The 17635-nt window shown below is 41.9% G+C and overlaps 1 protein-coding gene across 2 annotated transcripts in view; it reads right to left on the bottom strand.

The window, feature by feature from the left end:
• The window catches only part of Atg2b (autophagy related 2B), a 69667-nt gene that overhangs the window by 23078 nt on the left and 28954 nt on the right, over positions 1–17635 (bottom strand). For both annotated transcript variants that reach the window (XM_087911524.1, XM_087911521.1), the window contains exons 18-32: positions 17128–17270; positions 15109–15266; positions 14589–14761; positions 13925–14075; positions 12384–12583; positions 12176–12256; positions 9674–9780; positions 9112–9204; positions 8424–8494; positions 7630–7706; positions 6995–7165; positions 5593–5734; positions 3497–3699; positions 2265–2491; positions 459–567 (exon numbers count right to left, since the gene is read on the bottom strand). In XM_087911524.1, the coding sequence (XP_087767650.1) occupies positions 459–567; positions 2265–2491; positions 3497–3699; positions 5593–5734; positions 6995–7165; positions 7630–7706; positions 8424–8494; positions 9112–9204; positions 9674–9780; positions 12176–12256; positions 12384–12583; positions 13925–14075; positions 14589–14761; positions 15109–15266; positions 17128–17270 (2106 nt within the window). The remainder of the gene's footprint in view (positions 1–458; positions 568–2264; positions 2492–3496; positions 3700–5592; positions 5735–6994; positions 7166–7629; positions 7707–8423; positions 8495–9111; positions 9205–9673; positions 9781–12175; positions 12257–12383; positions 12584–13924; positions 14076–14588; positions 14762–15108; positions 15267–17127; positions 17271–17635) is intronic.

Below are 17635 nucleotides of genomic sequence, written 5' to 3'. Positions count from 1 at the left end.
TGTGGCTGAGTGTGTCTATGCACCATGTGCACGCTGTGCCTGCAGGTCAGAAGAGGGTACTGGATCCCCTGGAACTGAAGGCAGAGCTGTGAGCCTCTCAGCCAAGCTAGCATTAAATGGATATAAATGTCATCAGTGCTCTGTCCTGTGGTCTCAGACGTTCACAGCAGGACCTTCTCTAGGTGCGCCCCAAAGTCAGGCCTTCCCAGACAGACAATTCAATAGAGAAAGGCAAATGCTAGGCAAAGCTCGGAAACATGGATCATACAAAAGCTTCAGGGAACTCTATTTCAGGAGTGGCCTGGGAAAACACCTCAGGCTTTTCAAAGTATCAAAGAAAAAGGTGAGCCCTATACTCTATAAGTCAGGGGCTGAAGGCTTCTGGTGGGTGTGACCAGAAACCTCCACCTCCAATACGCCTACTGAAAAGATTCTTCTCTTTCAAAACAACATCTTACCTTGCTTAATTGGATTTCCATTAAAAAGTCATGGTTTCTTCCTTTGCCCCCATAGACTGTATGACGGCCATGCCTTGTAGGTGTTTGAGAAGGTGAGCTATGGGGACTACTAAAGATGGAGAAAGAGAAAAAAATTAAAACAAAAACAAAAAACTCTGTAAAAAGCCGGGCAGTGGTGGCGCATGCCTTTAATCCCAGCACTTGGGAGGCAAAAGCAGGTGGATCTCTGTGCGTTCGAGGCCAGCCTGGGCTACAAGAGCTAGTTCCAGGACAGGCTCCAAAGCTACAGAGAAACCCTGTCTCGAAAAACCAAAACAAAAAATTCTGTTAAAAGAATATTCAATTTAATGAATGACATCAGAAAAATTAAGATACAAAAAAATAAGATACATGGTAAAAACATTACAGAACTACTAGAATGTTCCACAAATTGTGACACTATAAATCTAATCTTATCACTTAGCCAGGAGTGGTGGTGCAATCCCAGCATCTGTGGCTAGAGCAGTACAAGCAGCCTTGTATCACCTGAGCCAGAGTGAGCTGAGTGGGACAGCATATGCCCACCACGTGCATGAGAGGCTTAAGTCCCAACACCACGAGGGAAACATGTCATTTATATTTTGGATACACTGAAAATGCAATTTTTTTTACTGCCATTTTAGTAGGCATTCGCTTGTTAAACATTGAGACCTAAAGAAAAACCTAATTATGATGCTGGACACCGAACACACTTGGAATGAAGCCTCTGTAACTTTTCATTTTGTCTCAGACATCCAAATCAACAATAGAGCTCCACCAGGACAGAAGCATTCCAAATTCATCAGTAAGTAGAAAAGGTTGCTCAACTGCTGTGCCAAACGGTTCTTCTGGGCAGCTTCTGTGCTACCCCATCCCACTGATACATTTGCTCCAGCACACCTACGCTTTCCACTCATTCTCTCCTCCCACTATGGAACACTGCTTTGCTTGGTCATCAGCTCTGGGGATGGAGAGGTGGCTCAGAGGTTAAGAGCACTGGCTGCTCTTACAGGGAATCTGGGTTCGGTTCCCAGCACCCACATGGTGGTTCAACCATCCATCCATAACTGCAGTTCTAAAGGATCCAACTCCCTCTCCTGACTCCAAGAGTATCAAGTATGCATGCGGTACACAGACACTGACAGACAAAACATATAAAATAAGTAGGGCTTTTTTTAAAAAAGTTTAAAAAATGAAATACTTGGCTCTGCTCCATATCCTGTGAGATGCTGGGGGCCCAGGGCAAGCATGAACTCTGCCTCCTGACACACTCACTTCATTTGACGGACCCAATTCAGTCATAGAACCTTTCCTCCCTTTGAAACTTTGGGCAAGAAATGGTATCATTTTCATAAACAGGCACATGATGGGTAATGCTTGCTAAGCAAATATCTTCTAAGTCAACATTTTAGTAAATACACAAGAAATACAATAAGTTCACAGCTAACTTTAGGTGTAAGATTTAAATTACATACTTGAATATTAATATATTCTTCCTGTAAGATAAATACCAGGGTTGGCGAGACGGCTCAGTGCTTAAGAGCACTGACTGCTTTTCCAAAGGTCTTGAGTTCAAATCCCAGCACCCACATGGCAACTAACAATCATCTGTAACCCTATTTCCAGGGATCCAATGGCCTCTTTCGGCCTCTGTGAATACTGCCTATGTGGTGTATAGACATACATCCCCATAAAACAACCATACACATAAAAATAAATAAATATTAATAAAAAAGATAAATGTTTTTCTATGGACAGGTATAATATTGAGCCATTAACTGAGCTTACCTGTAACTCTTAGCTGGAGAAGGAGGAGGAACTGTTGTGAAGTCCTTGCCTCCATAGAGATGCCACACCAGAGAGACTTCCTTCACAACATAGCGAATGTCAGGGACAGGAAACTTAAGCGGGGCTTTGCTGCCATCCGTCCTTGTAATGGGCAGACTAAAATAGTCGTCTCTTATCACAATCGCGTCGTCAACCATGACCTTTACCACTGGCTCTTCTTCCTTCTCCTGAAACACACCAACAGGGCATGCTCACTCACCACAAACAACTGGTATGCCTCACAGGACAGCGGGCTTTCTTGAGTCTACATTTTTTTCCAATAATTTCAATATATAAAACAGTGTAATAATTTATTTTCTTTGAAATGGAGTCTCATACTGTAGCTCTGATTAGTGTGAAATTCGTTAGGTAGTTGAGACTGGCCTTAAACTTGTAGCAATCCTCCTGCCTCCTGAGGTCTGGGATTACAGATATGTACCACCACATTCAGCTTGAGCAATAATTTCTGACATTAATCATCACATAATATATCATACTTTACTGATCATAAAATAAAATCTGCTCCATAAAAATCACCTCATGAATAATTTCTAAAGTTTATAATTTGGCTTGTACTATTTGATAATTGAAAGTATACAGACTGCGTGTGTGTGTGTGTGTGTGTGTGTGTGTGTGTTTGATTACAGTTAAAAGTCATACTGCATTCTAAACCAAAACCTGACAAATTTCAACTTACTATTCAAATGATCATGTTTTGAATTAAAGGCTTAAAGGCTTATCTTGAATTCAACTGCTTTGATAGTACATGGGTTTTTTGGTTTGTTTTTTTTTTTTTTAAATCAGAAAGTTCTCAGAACCTACAGTCACCTATGAAGGCACTACTAGGTTGTTCTAGCTCATCTCAACCAAAGTCATTCTTCACACATCTCAGTTCTCCAGAGTTTACACTAGCCATTCCGCAGTCCATCTTCCCTCACTCCTGTAACATCCCTTACATTCAGCAACTGCACTTCACTATCATGTGGAATATTAATGCAAATGTAGCATGGTCTCTGAGCTATGTGTTACAGAAGTGGTCTAATGTCCATTTATAAAACACTAATGTAAATTTTTAAGATGAAGTAATTTTGAAGTGGCAAGAGCTGCAGATTCAAAAGACCTTCAGATGCCCTTTGGTCCATTTAATTTGTAACACTATTTTAAAGTTTCAATTGTGTTATCAAAGTTGTTACCTGGATGGCTGCTTTTGGTGCAAAAAGAATGCAAAAATCATCATTCTCCGTGGGTGCACCTGCCATTGTGTCGCTGATCAGGTGGTGAGTGAGGGAAGCATAAGCAGGGCTCGGCTCCTGGGACACATTCCCACTCTCGTCTGGGAACAAGAAGAGGTCTGAACAGCAAGGCTCCTGAGTGTGCAACTTTTCATCCAGGACACCTAGACGGAAAGACGGACACTGCAGGTCAGACACGGTGTGCTCGGCACTTCCGCCTACGAAACCTTCCCTACTTATTACAACTGTATGAGTCTGAGGCTTAGGGAGAGCTGAAGCAACACAAACACCTCAAAAGGCAGAACTACCTCAAAAGCACAAGTAGGTGACTCATAATCAACTTGAAGTTCTCTAAGAGAGTAAGGAACAGTTGCTTCCCAGATACTCTGTATAAGAGAAGTTCAAGAATTCAACAGTGGTCGAGTGGTGGTAGCTCTTGCCTTTAATCCCAGCACTTAGGAGGCAGAGGAAGGTGGATCTCAGTGAGTTCAAGGCCAGCCTGGTCTACAAAGTGAGTTCCAGGACAGTCAGGAATGTTACACAGAGAAACCTTATCTCAAAAAATCAAAGGGGGTGGGGGAATTTAACAATGGTCTGTTCCCATTAACTGAAGTTTTATTTTGGTCAAGATTCTGTCCACCGAGTTCAATCTTGGAAACTTCTTGGGCAACATTGTAAAGGGAAGAAAAAGAGATTCATCTAGCAGACCCTCACCCAAAACTACAGGAGTCTCTGCTTACAGAAGGGGTGGGGAGAGTGGGTGAGCTAACTCCTGAGCTCCAGAAACCTATGCTGGACACTTGTTCTCATAAATGTCTCTCTTACAATGAAATTAATAGATGATATCATGTGTGCCAAAAATCTGTACAGGAACACTGTTATCCATTCTTTCTCTATTCATTCAAACTGAATACTGATACAGGATGAACACAAAAATGCTTAAGAGTGCTTTGGCCTCAAGAGTCTCCCAGACAAGCATTTAAACACTGTCAAAGCACTGCAGGCCCCATTCCCATCAGTGTCTATCTAGTGTTTACTGAAGACTCGTGTATAATATGTAATCAAGGTCCCTTCCTATTCAGGCCAGCTGCTGCTATTTAGTACACAGGAAGCTGGAAGCTTAATCCATATCCTTAGTTATAATTTATCCTAAATTACAATGAATGTGACATTTAATTTAATGCAAAATGTGTCATAATACCAGGGATTGTCACAGGATGCATATAGGCCGACTGGCTCTATTGTCAAAGCTGTCCTTCAGTTCTTGACACTAACTCTATCTCCCATGTGTTAGGATCTTAGGCGGGAACGACCCTTCCCAGCTCCATCAAGTATTATTTTAAATTAAAGTTTAAAAAATTTAGAAATAAATATGTTCTCTACCAGGCACTATGACACATGCCTTAAATCCCAGCACTTGGCAGGTGGAGGAAGGTAGATCTCTGTGAGTTGGAGATCAGCCTGGTCTACGTAATAAGTTCTAGAACAGCCAGGGTTATATAAAGAGACCCTGTCTCAAAACAAAACAAATAACTATGTTCATCCAATCAGAAAAACTGTTTTGAAACAAATGTGTCAAGATATTTACATGCTTCCATTTGGCTTTCAAGACTTTACTCATCTGGTCCCTTCCTGCCTTTCCAACTTCACTGTTGAATTCTTCTCAAGCGAATGACACTTCTGTTCCACTGACAGCTAGATAGGAATCTACAGACCATGCATGCCTCCCCTGTACTGTGGCAGACAAATCTAGGACCTTACCAAGATAACCTTCTTCTCATGCACCCACACCCATACACACAGCAAATTAGTCCTGTCTCCACTAGACTCATGAAACTTCCAAATCACATTCCAGGGTATTTTATTGTGCCATTTCTCAATCATTACAAGCAGTAGCGCCCATCTCCTGATGGTCTGTTCTCCCAATAGACAGCAGACACAGCTAATTGGCTGGTACATATCCACAGATCCAATGAGTCTTTAGTAAATTTCTTACTGAAAATGTACAAGAACACAAATAATGTGACCTCAGTGCTCCCAGGAAAAGCCCTTCTCACCATTAGTCTGTGGTCCGACAGGGGCAGAGGCCTGCTGCACGTCAATCTCCTCCATGGCGTCACTCATCAGGTCCCGCAAAATCTGCTGGTCAGCTTCAGGAAGCACTGGACCACGTGAAGATGACCGAACACTGGAATCTACCTACAACCAAAAGGCCAAGGTAAAAATGGCTAAAGCCTGGCAGTCTGCACTCTCAGCTACTTGAAAGGGGAGGCAAGAGGACCACTGGGATCCCAGTACATAGTACACTGCAAGGGGGCGGAGAGCGAGGGCCAGTGAAAACTGCCTGTTGAGAACAACCTTGGAGTCGCTCACCTCACCAACAACAGGAGCAGGGCCCTGCTCACTGGTTACACTCTGCTCAGTAGTTACGTGTTAGTGTAATCATTATCACCTCAATAGCTACCAACAAGTACAAATAAACAGGAACTTAACTCAAATGCAGAAAAAGAACCAGGTCCCTGCAAAGGTGATGGGAGGGGCTTACTGAGAAAGTCTCCTCTGCTCGAACCGTACTGCTGACCTGGACTTTGAGGGGCAGTGGGGATATAAATAGAAGATCTGGATGGTGGCTCATTCACAGGGCTCAACTCTAGTACCACCACTTTAAACCTAAGCTGTGTTCCCCAAGATGTGAGCACTGCTCTGAAATGGAAAGACACAAGTATCTCTGGTAAACTGGACAACATCTTTCAGAACAGAGTAGAAAGCAGGGAGTGTCTTTGGCCACCTCAGTACAGTAGAACACAAGAGGGACGGAAAGAAAGAGTAGGGTGGTCTAAAAGGGCACGCAAAGCCAACCAGACCCTTGCTAACAGAACTGACCCATCTGAGTAGTTCTGAAGTGCCTTGGCCTAACAAAACCTGGGGATTCTGTTCACAGAAAAAGCTGTGAAGAACAGCACTGCAAAATAAAAACACCAAAACACACAGAACACCATACAAGCTGGACACAGGACATCAGAAAGGGGACACTTGCAGCATAAGAAAGAAGTGATCTTGAAACTGAGATGGGGACACCTGTTTTGTTTCTCTTGCTGACTAAGGAAGTCACCCAAGCAATCTAAGTCTAAGCACAAAGGATACCTTCAGCCTCACCTCACTGAGCTGTGATGGAGGAGTTAAGGTATTACAGAGAACGGATGGAAGTACTAGTGTACAACTAAGTCGTTAGGTTGCAGCAGCATCTGCCACTAGCTGCTGGCAGATTTCGACACAACTTGTTTTCTTCCCTAAGAACAGGTGGAAATAACAGAAATCTGAGAAAGTATTATGTTGGCTGAGATCTAAAACAAAGAGCAGACAGTAGAAAGGCTTCCACAGAGGCCCCGGCGTCACCTTTTCAGACCCACTACTCTCACTAAGTGACGTCAGTGGGATGGTGTATCGCCTTGCCTGTACCTTTGGCTTTCTCTGTGGAACTCCAGGCTTCATCTCTGCTTTGTTAGGCCCATGTAAGTCCCCGTAACTTGCGACATACTGAATGAGATTCATTAGCGCAGCGCAGGAGTCTGAGCAGGTTCTGATATGGACGACATCACTGGAACAGTGCAACTCAAAGCGAGGCACAGTCTGGACAAGGCATGGGGAGAAAATAACAAACACTCTTTTTCAGACAAGAGTCACCAACTCCTTACAGAGTCACAGGAACTAAAATATACACTCGTGGACTGCAGAGAGGGGTCAGAGGTTATGAGCATTTATTGCTCCTACAGAGGACCAGGGTTCAATTCCGAGCACCCACAGTGGTTCACAACTGTCTGTAACTCCAGTCCCAGGGGTCTAATATCCTCTTCTGACATTTGCAGGTTCTAGGCGTGCACGTACATGCAGGCAAAAATATTTATATACATAAAATAAATCTAAAATAAAATATATACTTATTTGTTTTGTCACATAAAAAGTACTTAAATCAATTCTAGTTTTCAAATATTTTGACCAAAATTGGGTGAAAAGAAAAACATGTTCCAATACACTATATCTTTTATCTCTGAAGAACAGGATTTAAGTAAAAATTTCCACTTATTGTAACTAACCTGTTCTCCATCAGAATCTGACTTCACTGCAGTTATGGTCAGCTCTAAAAGTCCCATGTCCATCACACGAACATAATCTAAAATGCAATATAATACTTATTGTAGATTTTAAAAACTACTCATCTAGCCAACATGTAACAAAAGTAAACTCTGTTCAAATCTCACTGCTGGGGGCACTAGGGCTTGTAATGTAAGAGGACACAGACAGGCCCACCCTACTCACTGAGACGTCATCTGACACCTCACTTGATTTTAGCTAGAACAAATGACTAAAGATTAATAGATATTTATATATAGAAAAACATAGCTACACCATAACATTTTAACCTCAGCTGAAAAGCCAGTATCCACTAAACTCTGAAGATGTATGAAGCATTACTCTCATTCTTTATTAATAAAAATTCAAGAGTCAGATATCAGAGTAATAGCCTGAAAGGTCAGAGAAGCAGAAAAGCCACCAGTTCTCCCTACCTGCTCTGTTCCCTCCTCCAGAGAGTCAGCTCCCTCTCTGCCCCACCTTACTACTTTCTGTCCTAAGTCTTCCAAAACTCTGTTCTTACTTGTGGTCAACTAGCTGACAAGAAGCAAGTTTTATTTGTAAAAACATGTTGAAAATATCACACAACAGATGTAGCACACAATTACTACACATTTGAACATCCATTAAAAGTTACCTCACAAGAACACAGCTTTCCAACACTATTTCACATTAAAACTGATATAGTATACTCACTCATAGACACACACACACACACACACACACACACACGCATGCACGCTTATTCTCAACTCACCTCTATTTAGGTTTATAGTGACAGTGTTACACTTGTCAGATAGGAGTAAAGCAGCTTCATCCATGATGATTCTGGGGAAAGAAGATGAAACAGCATCTGAAAAATGGAGCTCTGTGCATGTGCACAGCATCATCAGGTGTACGTCACCCACAAACATGAGTGGGACCCAAAACACATGCATGAAGGTGCCAACACAACAGTAGCTAGACTTTGGAGGCAGGTTGGTTGTTTCAACAGATGCCCAAATCTGAAACATTTCCATTCCAAATTTAACACATATCTGATACTGAGAAATTGACCATAGGCCCTAAAAGGCCAACTGAGAATCTCAGGGATGAATTCCTTCCCTAAAACTGAAACACTGCAGAACTGAGAGATGCTCTCTTGATCACTAACATATCATCCTCCAACATCACGTCAAATTAAATGACTGAATAAGCATCAAAGAAAACAAAAAAACCAAAACAAAACAAAAAAACAAAAACCAACAACAAAAAACCAACAACAAACCTGAAACACAGTAATGAGGGGAGCAGAGGGACATGGCCCTTGAGGAAGGAAAAATGAGCAGCTCAGATGCTGCTGATTTAACAATTTTCCAAGCAAGTAGTGGTTTAGGTAAGGAAGCACTGGTTACTACAACTGATGCGTTTAAACAGCAGCTGGTGCAAGATGAGTTCACAGGTACCTGAGAGTGGAAGAAGATTTATCCAAGGCAACGCTGCTAGAAATGCTGAATGTCTCAACAGTAAGAAGGGATCGGATTGGCAGGTGAAGGGGCCTGGCAGGAAATAGAAGCAGCAGGTTAGCAGCCTGATACAACAGGACTCTTCAAAACACACCTCCAATCTCAAATACTCAATCATGGGACATCTGGAGGGTTTCGCTTTGGTTTTTTCTTTTAGGTTTTTGGTGAGAGAATCTCAGTGTGTACCTCAGACTGGCTTCAAATGCACACTCTTCTTACCTAAGCCTGGGGAGTGTTAGAATTGTAGGTATGCAATACCACAGTAGGCAGAATTATATGCTTTTCAAAAATTAGTGTGTTTTAATTTTATTACAGTTTATTTATTTATATATTGTGTGTGTTTATATGATGCCTGTGTAGAAGCCAGAGGACAACTTGGGAAAACTGGTTCTTCTCTTCCATGATGTGGGTCCCAGGAAATGAACTCAGGCTATCAGGCTTGGTGGCTCTAAAATCAGTGTGTTTTAAATAAGACTCTACCTTGTTCCATTCATGGACTCACCTGTAATCAAGTGCACAGCTCCAAAGATGAACATGAAAAGTTGTAAATGAAGTTGGAGGGTTATATCCCAAAACAGGTTCATCAGCAATATTCAAGAAGTTTAAAATCTACAATCACAAAACATAAATACTTTAGAAGAAATGCCATCTTGCTAGAATACATTTAACAAGTATATAACAAAGCGATTTAGGATGCTACAAGAAAATACAGCCGTTCTGAAGGGATTCATTTCAAAAGTGTGTGCACTCACATTGGGAAGCCACGGAAAGGGAGAGATGCACTGAGTTACCCATAATAATCATCTCACTGTGTGTGTCTTTATCACAGCCTAGTGCTGTGTCCCTTAACTAACAATTAAAATGCTAAAGTACTTGCTAAACTAGAATTTGAAATGAAGAGTCACATCCAATAACTGAATGTCACAGACACCTTAGAAAACCCCATCTTATATTATGGCCAGACCATCCTAACACACCCAGGCCCCTCTGATCTTGGAAGGTAAGCAGGGTTGGACTGCTTAGTGCTTAGGACCTGGATGGGAGAAAATCCCATATATAATACAATTAGTAATTCATGAAAAAACTAATTTTGTTAAAGACGACTTTTCAAAAGTCTGGTTTCCATGAGGTATGGATGTATATGCCTACAATCCCAGCTACATAAGAGGTTGAGTCAAAAGGATCAAAAGTCCTAAATTAGCCAAGAGCTACTTAGCAAGACCCTTCTCAAAATGCAAAACGGAAAGAGGGGAGGGAAGAAAAAGAAAAAAAAGGAGGAGGGAGGAAAGCAGTGGCTGTGTAGCTCAGTGGTAGAGTACTTGCTTTACATGCTGGAGGCTCTGAGTTGGAGGGGTTTCCTAAGAAACCCATTATGGGAAGGTGGAGGAATCTGGGGTGTGTGTGTGTGTGTGTGTGTGTGTGTGTATGTATGTATGTATATATATATATTTTTTTCTTTAATTTATATTACTCAGTCTGAAAGCTAGGTCCTCTGCCCCAAACCAGTTCTTTCATACTCCCAAGTAAATGAAGAGGTTATGCTAAGTCGTTCCCTAGCCAGAGTGTGTATGTTCATTACAGTTTATAACAGTTAGCAGAATTACAGCTATGAAGTAGCAACAAAATAATTTCATGCTTTGGGGTCATCACAAAGTGAGGAGCTGGTTTAAAGGGTCACAGCACAGTAAAGTTGAGAACCACTGCTTTAGTGTAATGTATGTAGCAAAAGCTGCCCCATGCCAAATGATGTTTCTGTGTTGTAGCTATTCTCCAGATGTCTTTTTGGGAGTCATTAGCAGGGAGCACATGATTACTTGAAAGATATTTGATACATATTAGATGTATGTGTTTCTTTGATACATATTAGATGTATGTGTTTCAGACACTCAGCAGATACCTAAGGAATATAAAGAAAAGTAGCCAAGGTGGTATACACACACACACACACACACACACACACACACGTCTAAGTATGTATGTATATATGTATGTGTGTATATATCTCTACTCCTATATATACATTATATATACATACGTGTGTGTGTGTGTGTGTGTGTGTGTGTGTGTGTGTATCTATCTCTACTCCTAACAGGCAGGCAGGCAGACACTCAGGTAGTCAACATGTTTTCTAAATATTTTCATGAGAAGAGTAGAGTATTTTAAAAACATTCAATAGAGAAAAAAACAAAAACACAAGATTCAGTATTCATAAAGAACAGGTAGCCTCTGCTCAAAGTGAGTTTCTTATCTACAATTCTTACTCACATAAAAACAAACAATTTGATCAACCATGGAATCTTTTTAAAACACATGCCAGGGCCAACAAGAGAGCTTAGTGGGTTAAGGTTAAGCCTGGTGAAGCTGAGTTTGATCCCCAGAAAAAGAGAATCAACTCCTGAAAGCTATCTGGACTTCCACAAAAACACTGTGGCATATGCACACAAGAGTACTACCCTCCTCCCTCCATACACACACACTAAACGTTTAGTAGCAAACAAACAAAAATTTAGAAAAACATTTCAATGAGCAGTAGAGCACTCAGCATGAGTGAAGCCCTAGGCTTGGTCCCAGGCATGAAAAAAAAAAGTGGGTAGATAGAAAGATAATAGACAGACAAAAAGAATATTTTGAACACTACTCTACTCTATATGGAGATTTCAACAGAACATTAATTGTAGAAGTTCTGGTAAAATGGCCTGAGGCAAAATCATACTAATGGCCTGGGGACATGGTGGTCCTTAAAGGGTTTCTGATTTTCAGCACTCGATACACCTCCAGCCGCTCCTCCAGACTAGACATTCCACAGACCTTCCTTTTCTTGAATGACATAAACAGCAACACTGTCATTGAGAAGTTAGAGGGAAGTCACCTGCCTTCTGGGTGAGGAGTCTTTCTTAAGGAGGGCAGGTACACAGTGTGTGCTCATCATAGTTCACCAAGGTGAACATCCACAACTGTGAATGTGAATGCTGTCAGAGGACATGACGGAAGTGACAGCTCTTACCTGCTCGTGCCAGCTGAGTCCAGTCGGCAGTATTCTGTGCTGTAGAGTGGCTCCTTTCAGCCCCACGGCCACGAGGAATTCCTGTTCCACAGGACACACAAAGACCACGTTAATCCATAGAATCCCCAGCTGGAGCATTGCTACTTTTAACAGTCACCTTAGCTGGCAATCAAACCAACAGGAGCATTTAACAGTGTAAGGCACACACCTTCGTATTGGACTCGGATTTATCAGACTCTATCTTAACTGCCACTGAGAGCATATTCAAATTGTCTCCTCCAACGCCGTCAGAGGCAGCTCGGCTGAGACCATCTTCTTCAGAGGAATAAATTGTAGGTTCCAACCAATGTGGGCGGGTTGAACTGGGCAACCGTGTCTCTGTAGCAAGAATGGCTCCATCTACTATGCCTAGATAGATACACATTGAGATAAAAACAACAAATGATCACTTGAAAATAGTTCTCTAATTGCTTTGACTTTCACAACTTAAAACAAAACTCTTTATACAGTATGTTTTATCCAAAATGTTCAGAATCAGAAATATTTGGGATTTTGTGAGGAATGTTCACATCTATTAAATGAGATATTAAAAAAGGAATACAGTTCTGAACATGATTCATTTTTGTGTTGTGTACTCCTTAGACAGCAGGCTCAAGGTCATTCATGTGATGTTTTTGTGCACCCATGTTTTGACAGTGCCCCACCTCAAGAAGTCAGGCACAGAATGTCTACTTGGGGCAGCACGCATCAAGGAGACATCACAGATGTCAGGCATTTCTAAAAGGATTTCTAGGATACAGCCTATATTCTTTTGAGCCCTGTTGGGGGCGCAGAGGTCCTTGCGCTCACAAATAAGCACCAGGGAATCCAGGAATGTTACACACAGGCTGTCTCTTCAAAGGGACATATGTATGCCTGTTTTCTGCCCAGAAGGCTGGGACTGAGGTTGTTAATAGTCTGATGACCTTTGTGCTATCTGGAGACCACACCAGATACTCCCCAGGCCTTGATGACAACATGTTTACCATAGCACGCATTTTCATGGAAGAGGTGAAACGCACTTTGAAAAAGTCCAATAAAATTATGTCTTAATCTTTATTGTGCACACAGGTATGTGTTATACAGGAAACTATTTTCCAAATTATGCTGTGCTCAAATATGCTTAAAATAAGCTGCCAGTGTCAGACTCTAGAAGCTTGAGCCAAGACCTGCTGCTGAGTCATGCTAAACTGGATTTCCTTCTCATTACTCTGCTGGCCATGGTGTTTGCAGAAACCCCACAGAGCCAGCATGGTTCTGGCAGCACAGTGGTCAAGAGGCAGCATGGTAGAAACAGCCTACTTTTCTTTGTCAGCATTGGTATAACTGAGAGCAAAAACTTACAAGAAAGTCAAAAAATAAAAACTCAGATTCTAAAATGCTAGGAAAATAAAAATTTTCTATCCTTGTGCCTAGTCAGGCAACCACTCAAAACATGGTAAATTTTAGTCAGGTGTGGTAGAAGTGCGCACCTATAGTCCTATAACTTGGGAAGCTGAGTTGAATCTCAAGTTCAGGATCAGTGTTGGCTATATCATGAGACCTTGTCTCCAAACAAGAAGTTTTAATCTGTAAGTATGATTCTGGCAACAGAACCAGAATTCCCAACAGAAAACAATTTCTCACATCAAGGTTGTATTCTCAACAAGCTGTCTTTATCATATAGGAATTCAATTGCCAAACAGAAAAGAAAATATGTAATTGTCCTACCTTTGTGGTACAGACTGAGGCTGTTGGAATGTAGGCAGATGTAGTGCTTGTCATCGAAACCTTCATATTTTGTCACACAAAATAATGAGCCGCTGTTGAATTCTAACCAGAATTCACCATGCTTATTTTCCATCGGCTCTCCATTATCTTGCTAACAAAAAGATCAAAAAAAAAAAAGCTACAAGTTACCTTTTTTTTCTTCCCCAAATTCCAGTACTAGTGATAGAACCTAAAACCCTGCACCCAGTAGCTGGGCTCCTAGTCACTGAGCTGCAGACTCCAACAACCATTGTTAAATGCAGAAAGGAAGAATGTTTCTTGGCATGCTTGTTCTGAAGCTAACTTAGGAAAATCTCCCACATCACAAAAAGCAGCCTATTCAATACAGTGAGATTAAACACTGAATAATGTGTGTGGTATGTAAGCCCTCTGCAACAATGCTTGTGCTTCACCCTCTTTTAAAATAAGAAAGAAAAACATTACAGTTACTGCCCTCACTAAAAGAATTAGCACATGCTTTCCAAAGGAAGTCCATACAGCCTTAGACCAAAAACTGAAGCTAGCTCCCAAAGTAGTGTGTTCTCTATCTAGCATCTCAGAACACTGCCCGTCACTGCCACCACCACCTTACCCCACTTCACTGCAGCAGACTGTGTAAACGTACCTTTACATCTGTGAACACTGCCATTAATCCATGATTGATACTCAGAAGGACTGAGAGGAAACTCTGAGAGTTCTTGTTCTGAGAGTCCAACTTTTTTTTCCTACGGGAACGATAGTTGGGATCAACAGCAGAAAAATACTGCAAAGTCTCTTCTTCAGATCCACTGTCTTCATCTACGCAGGGAAAAGACCTACTATTACAGATTCTGACAGCTAAGCAGGACAGCAGCTTAAAACGATCACAACAGTACTTTGCACTTTTACAGGACAGAACAACAGGAGATATCTGGGTCTCTCAACTGAATTTCAAGCATGTGCATAATCACACTGAACATTCCACATCTGAGCAACAAAGCTCTTGTCAGAACAGACTCAGAAGCAGGGAGATAGTCATAGAAGTTATAGAACACAAAAGAAAACAAAGTCTAAGACACAGTTTAGATCCGCAATCGGAAAGGGCTCCTACTCTGTTAATTTATAAATGAGGCACTTTATACTAGAGCAAAGGTAAGGTACATTACCATAGTGAACTGCAGATTTAAAGGGACTGAAGCTGTCTTTGCTGAAGGTGTTTATCAGCTGACTGGCTACTGAGAGCCCAATGCCATAGGAAATATTCTCAAGTGTCTCCACTGGTGAAGGAGCTGTTGGCTCCCAGAGAAGCAAGTCATTGAAGATCCTAGAAACACAAAGTGTAAAATGAACAGGAAATATTTAAGGTGAAGACAGACAAGAGAACCCCCTTTACAGGACCATATGTGCTTACTGGTTTTAAATGGTGAAAAGGAAATGATCATGTGAAGGAGGAATTTGAGATTAGACACCTAACTAGACACTTGCCCAGTGTCACCCATGTTCTAGACTCAAAGACCTAATCATACCTCTAAGTGTATTTTATTTTTTTAAAGATTTATTTATAATGTATACAGTGTTCAGCCTGCACACCAGAAGAGAATACCAGATCTCATTATAGGTAGTTGTGAGCCATATGTGGTTGCTGGGAATTGACCTCAGGACCTCTGGAAGAGCAGTCAGTGCTCTTAACCCCTGAACCATCTCTCCAGCCCCTTACTGTACCTTAAAGGAGGAAGCTAATGAATAAGAGCTGACAGTCAGGTGTAGTGAAACATGCCTTTAATCCTAAGGGGAAAAAGCAGTCTGTGGCTAGCCTGGTCTACACAGCAAGTTCCAGACCAGCCAGAGCTGTATAATGAGACTGCCAAAAAACAAACAAACAAACAACAAAAACCCACCTCCCAAATGACAGGAAGGCTGCTAAAGCGCCATAGAAACCCTCTCAAAAGTCCTTCCCACCATTCCGAGGGACAGATGGGAGAATCACTATTCCCACTTTACTCATGAAGAAACCACCACAATAAATCATCTCCCCAAGGCAACAAAGCCAAGCAGGAGAAAAGCTGGTATGACATTCAAGATCAGGCCCAGCTTTCAGTTCAATCCTTTGTCTCGACTAGTATCTGAAATAACCTTTTCCCAACAGACAGCTCAACTTCCCTGGGAAGAAGGCATGGGATAACGCATGATAACAAAAAGTGAGGAGAGATGCCTACCCACAAAAGAACACAGTAGAAGAATCACAACTAGGCCCCAGCTGTGCTGTCTCTTCAGTAAATACTTATTGCTACAAAGACATTCTTCTGCCCAGCTTCAAGAAAACTGCAATTCACAGCATTCTCTAGGTATGCGCCACAATCCCTCCTTCCCCTCATCTGCTTCCATCACAGCACCTGTAAGGCTGGACTCCTCCATGCCACCTCTGCCAGCACCACCACGCTGAGAGGGACTTATGCCCAATTATCTCAGTCTGTGTTCAGACTAGCGGCTGTCACACAGCACACAGCTGGCGAGGAAAGGACGAGGTGATGACTAATGGAAGGACTGTAAAGTCCAGTGTGAATACCAGTCGAGGTGCCAAGACAAGAGGCAGCCCTCCCTCCCCCTGGAGGAAGCCAGCATGCAGCCAGCTCCTCATGCCAGTGCATGTCTGAAAAGGCAGCACTTTTCACACTGTGCAGCTCAATGACACAACCAGGGGCACCCGCAGGCCGGAAGAGGAAGTATCCCACACAACAGCAACCCAGTCAGCATCAAACTAGTACAAAAAATATGTGAACTATGCTTGTTGTCATTGCTGTTAGGGAGTTTGGCTGTTTTTGTTTGGTTAGTTTTTAGGGGTTTTTTTTTGTTTTTGTTTTTGTTTTTGACAGGATTTCTCTGTGTAGCCCTGGCTATCCTAGAACTCACTTTGTATATCAGGATGGTCTTGAACTCAGAGATCCAACTACTTCTGCCTTCCGAGTGCTGGGATTAAAGGCAGGCACCACAACACCTGGCTGTTTGGGAGTTCTTGATGGTGGTGTTACTGTTGTTTCTACAATAGGCAGCAGGCACAAGTTGGGAGTCAGCTACAACAGCAGGGCACAATGAAACAGCTCGAAGGACGTCAACAGCATGTAACATAATACCAAAGTGAGAAGAAGGCAGGAGTGCTTGGAGGCGGTCACGCAATTCAAACTCACCTGTTATACAGCTTCTCGTAAAAGTTTTTATTGGGCAGTGTTATGTGAATATTTGGTAGCAAAAGTTCCAGCACATAGTGAGAATTGCTGATGGCTTTATCCTGAAACTCTGTCATCTCTACAGGGTCTCCTGGCATCACCATCTAAAACAGTAGTTTAGTGCGAGAAAAAGCATCAAAGAAGCAATCTACGTTTAAAATAGTAGCAGCATTTTTTAAACTACTCTAACATTTACCATAAACACAATCTTTATCTAGGGAGAATACACATCAAGAAAAATAGCAATAAATCTAGGATCAAACTAGCACAAAGAACACACAGATTATCTTTATTGTCATTACTGCTCTTGTTGCTGTTATTTCCTGCTGATGATGTACAACAGGGTCTTGCAATGTCCCCAAACTGGCTTCAAACTTGCTATCCTCCTACATCCACCTCCCAAGAGCTAGGATTACAGCATTCTTTCATAAAGACCTAGCCACGCAGAGTGGCACAGGCTGTAATCCCA

This window comes from Myodes glareolus, chromosome 11 (genome assembly GCF_982192425.1).
Source record: "Myodes glareolus chromosome 11, mMyoGla1.1, whole genome shotgun sequence".
In the NCBI taxonomy this organism is placed as follows: Eukaryota; Metazoa; Chordata; class Mammalia; order Rodentia; family Cricetidae; genus Myodes; species Myodes glareolus.
This window is presented reverse-complemented; position numbering and strand designations above follow the sequence as displayed.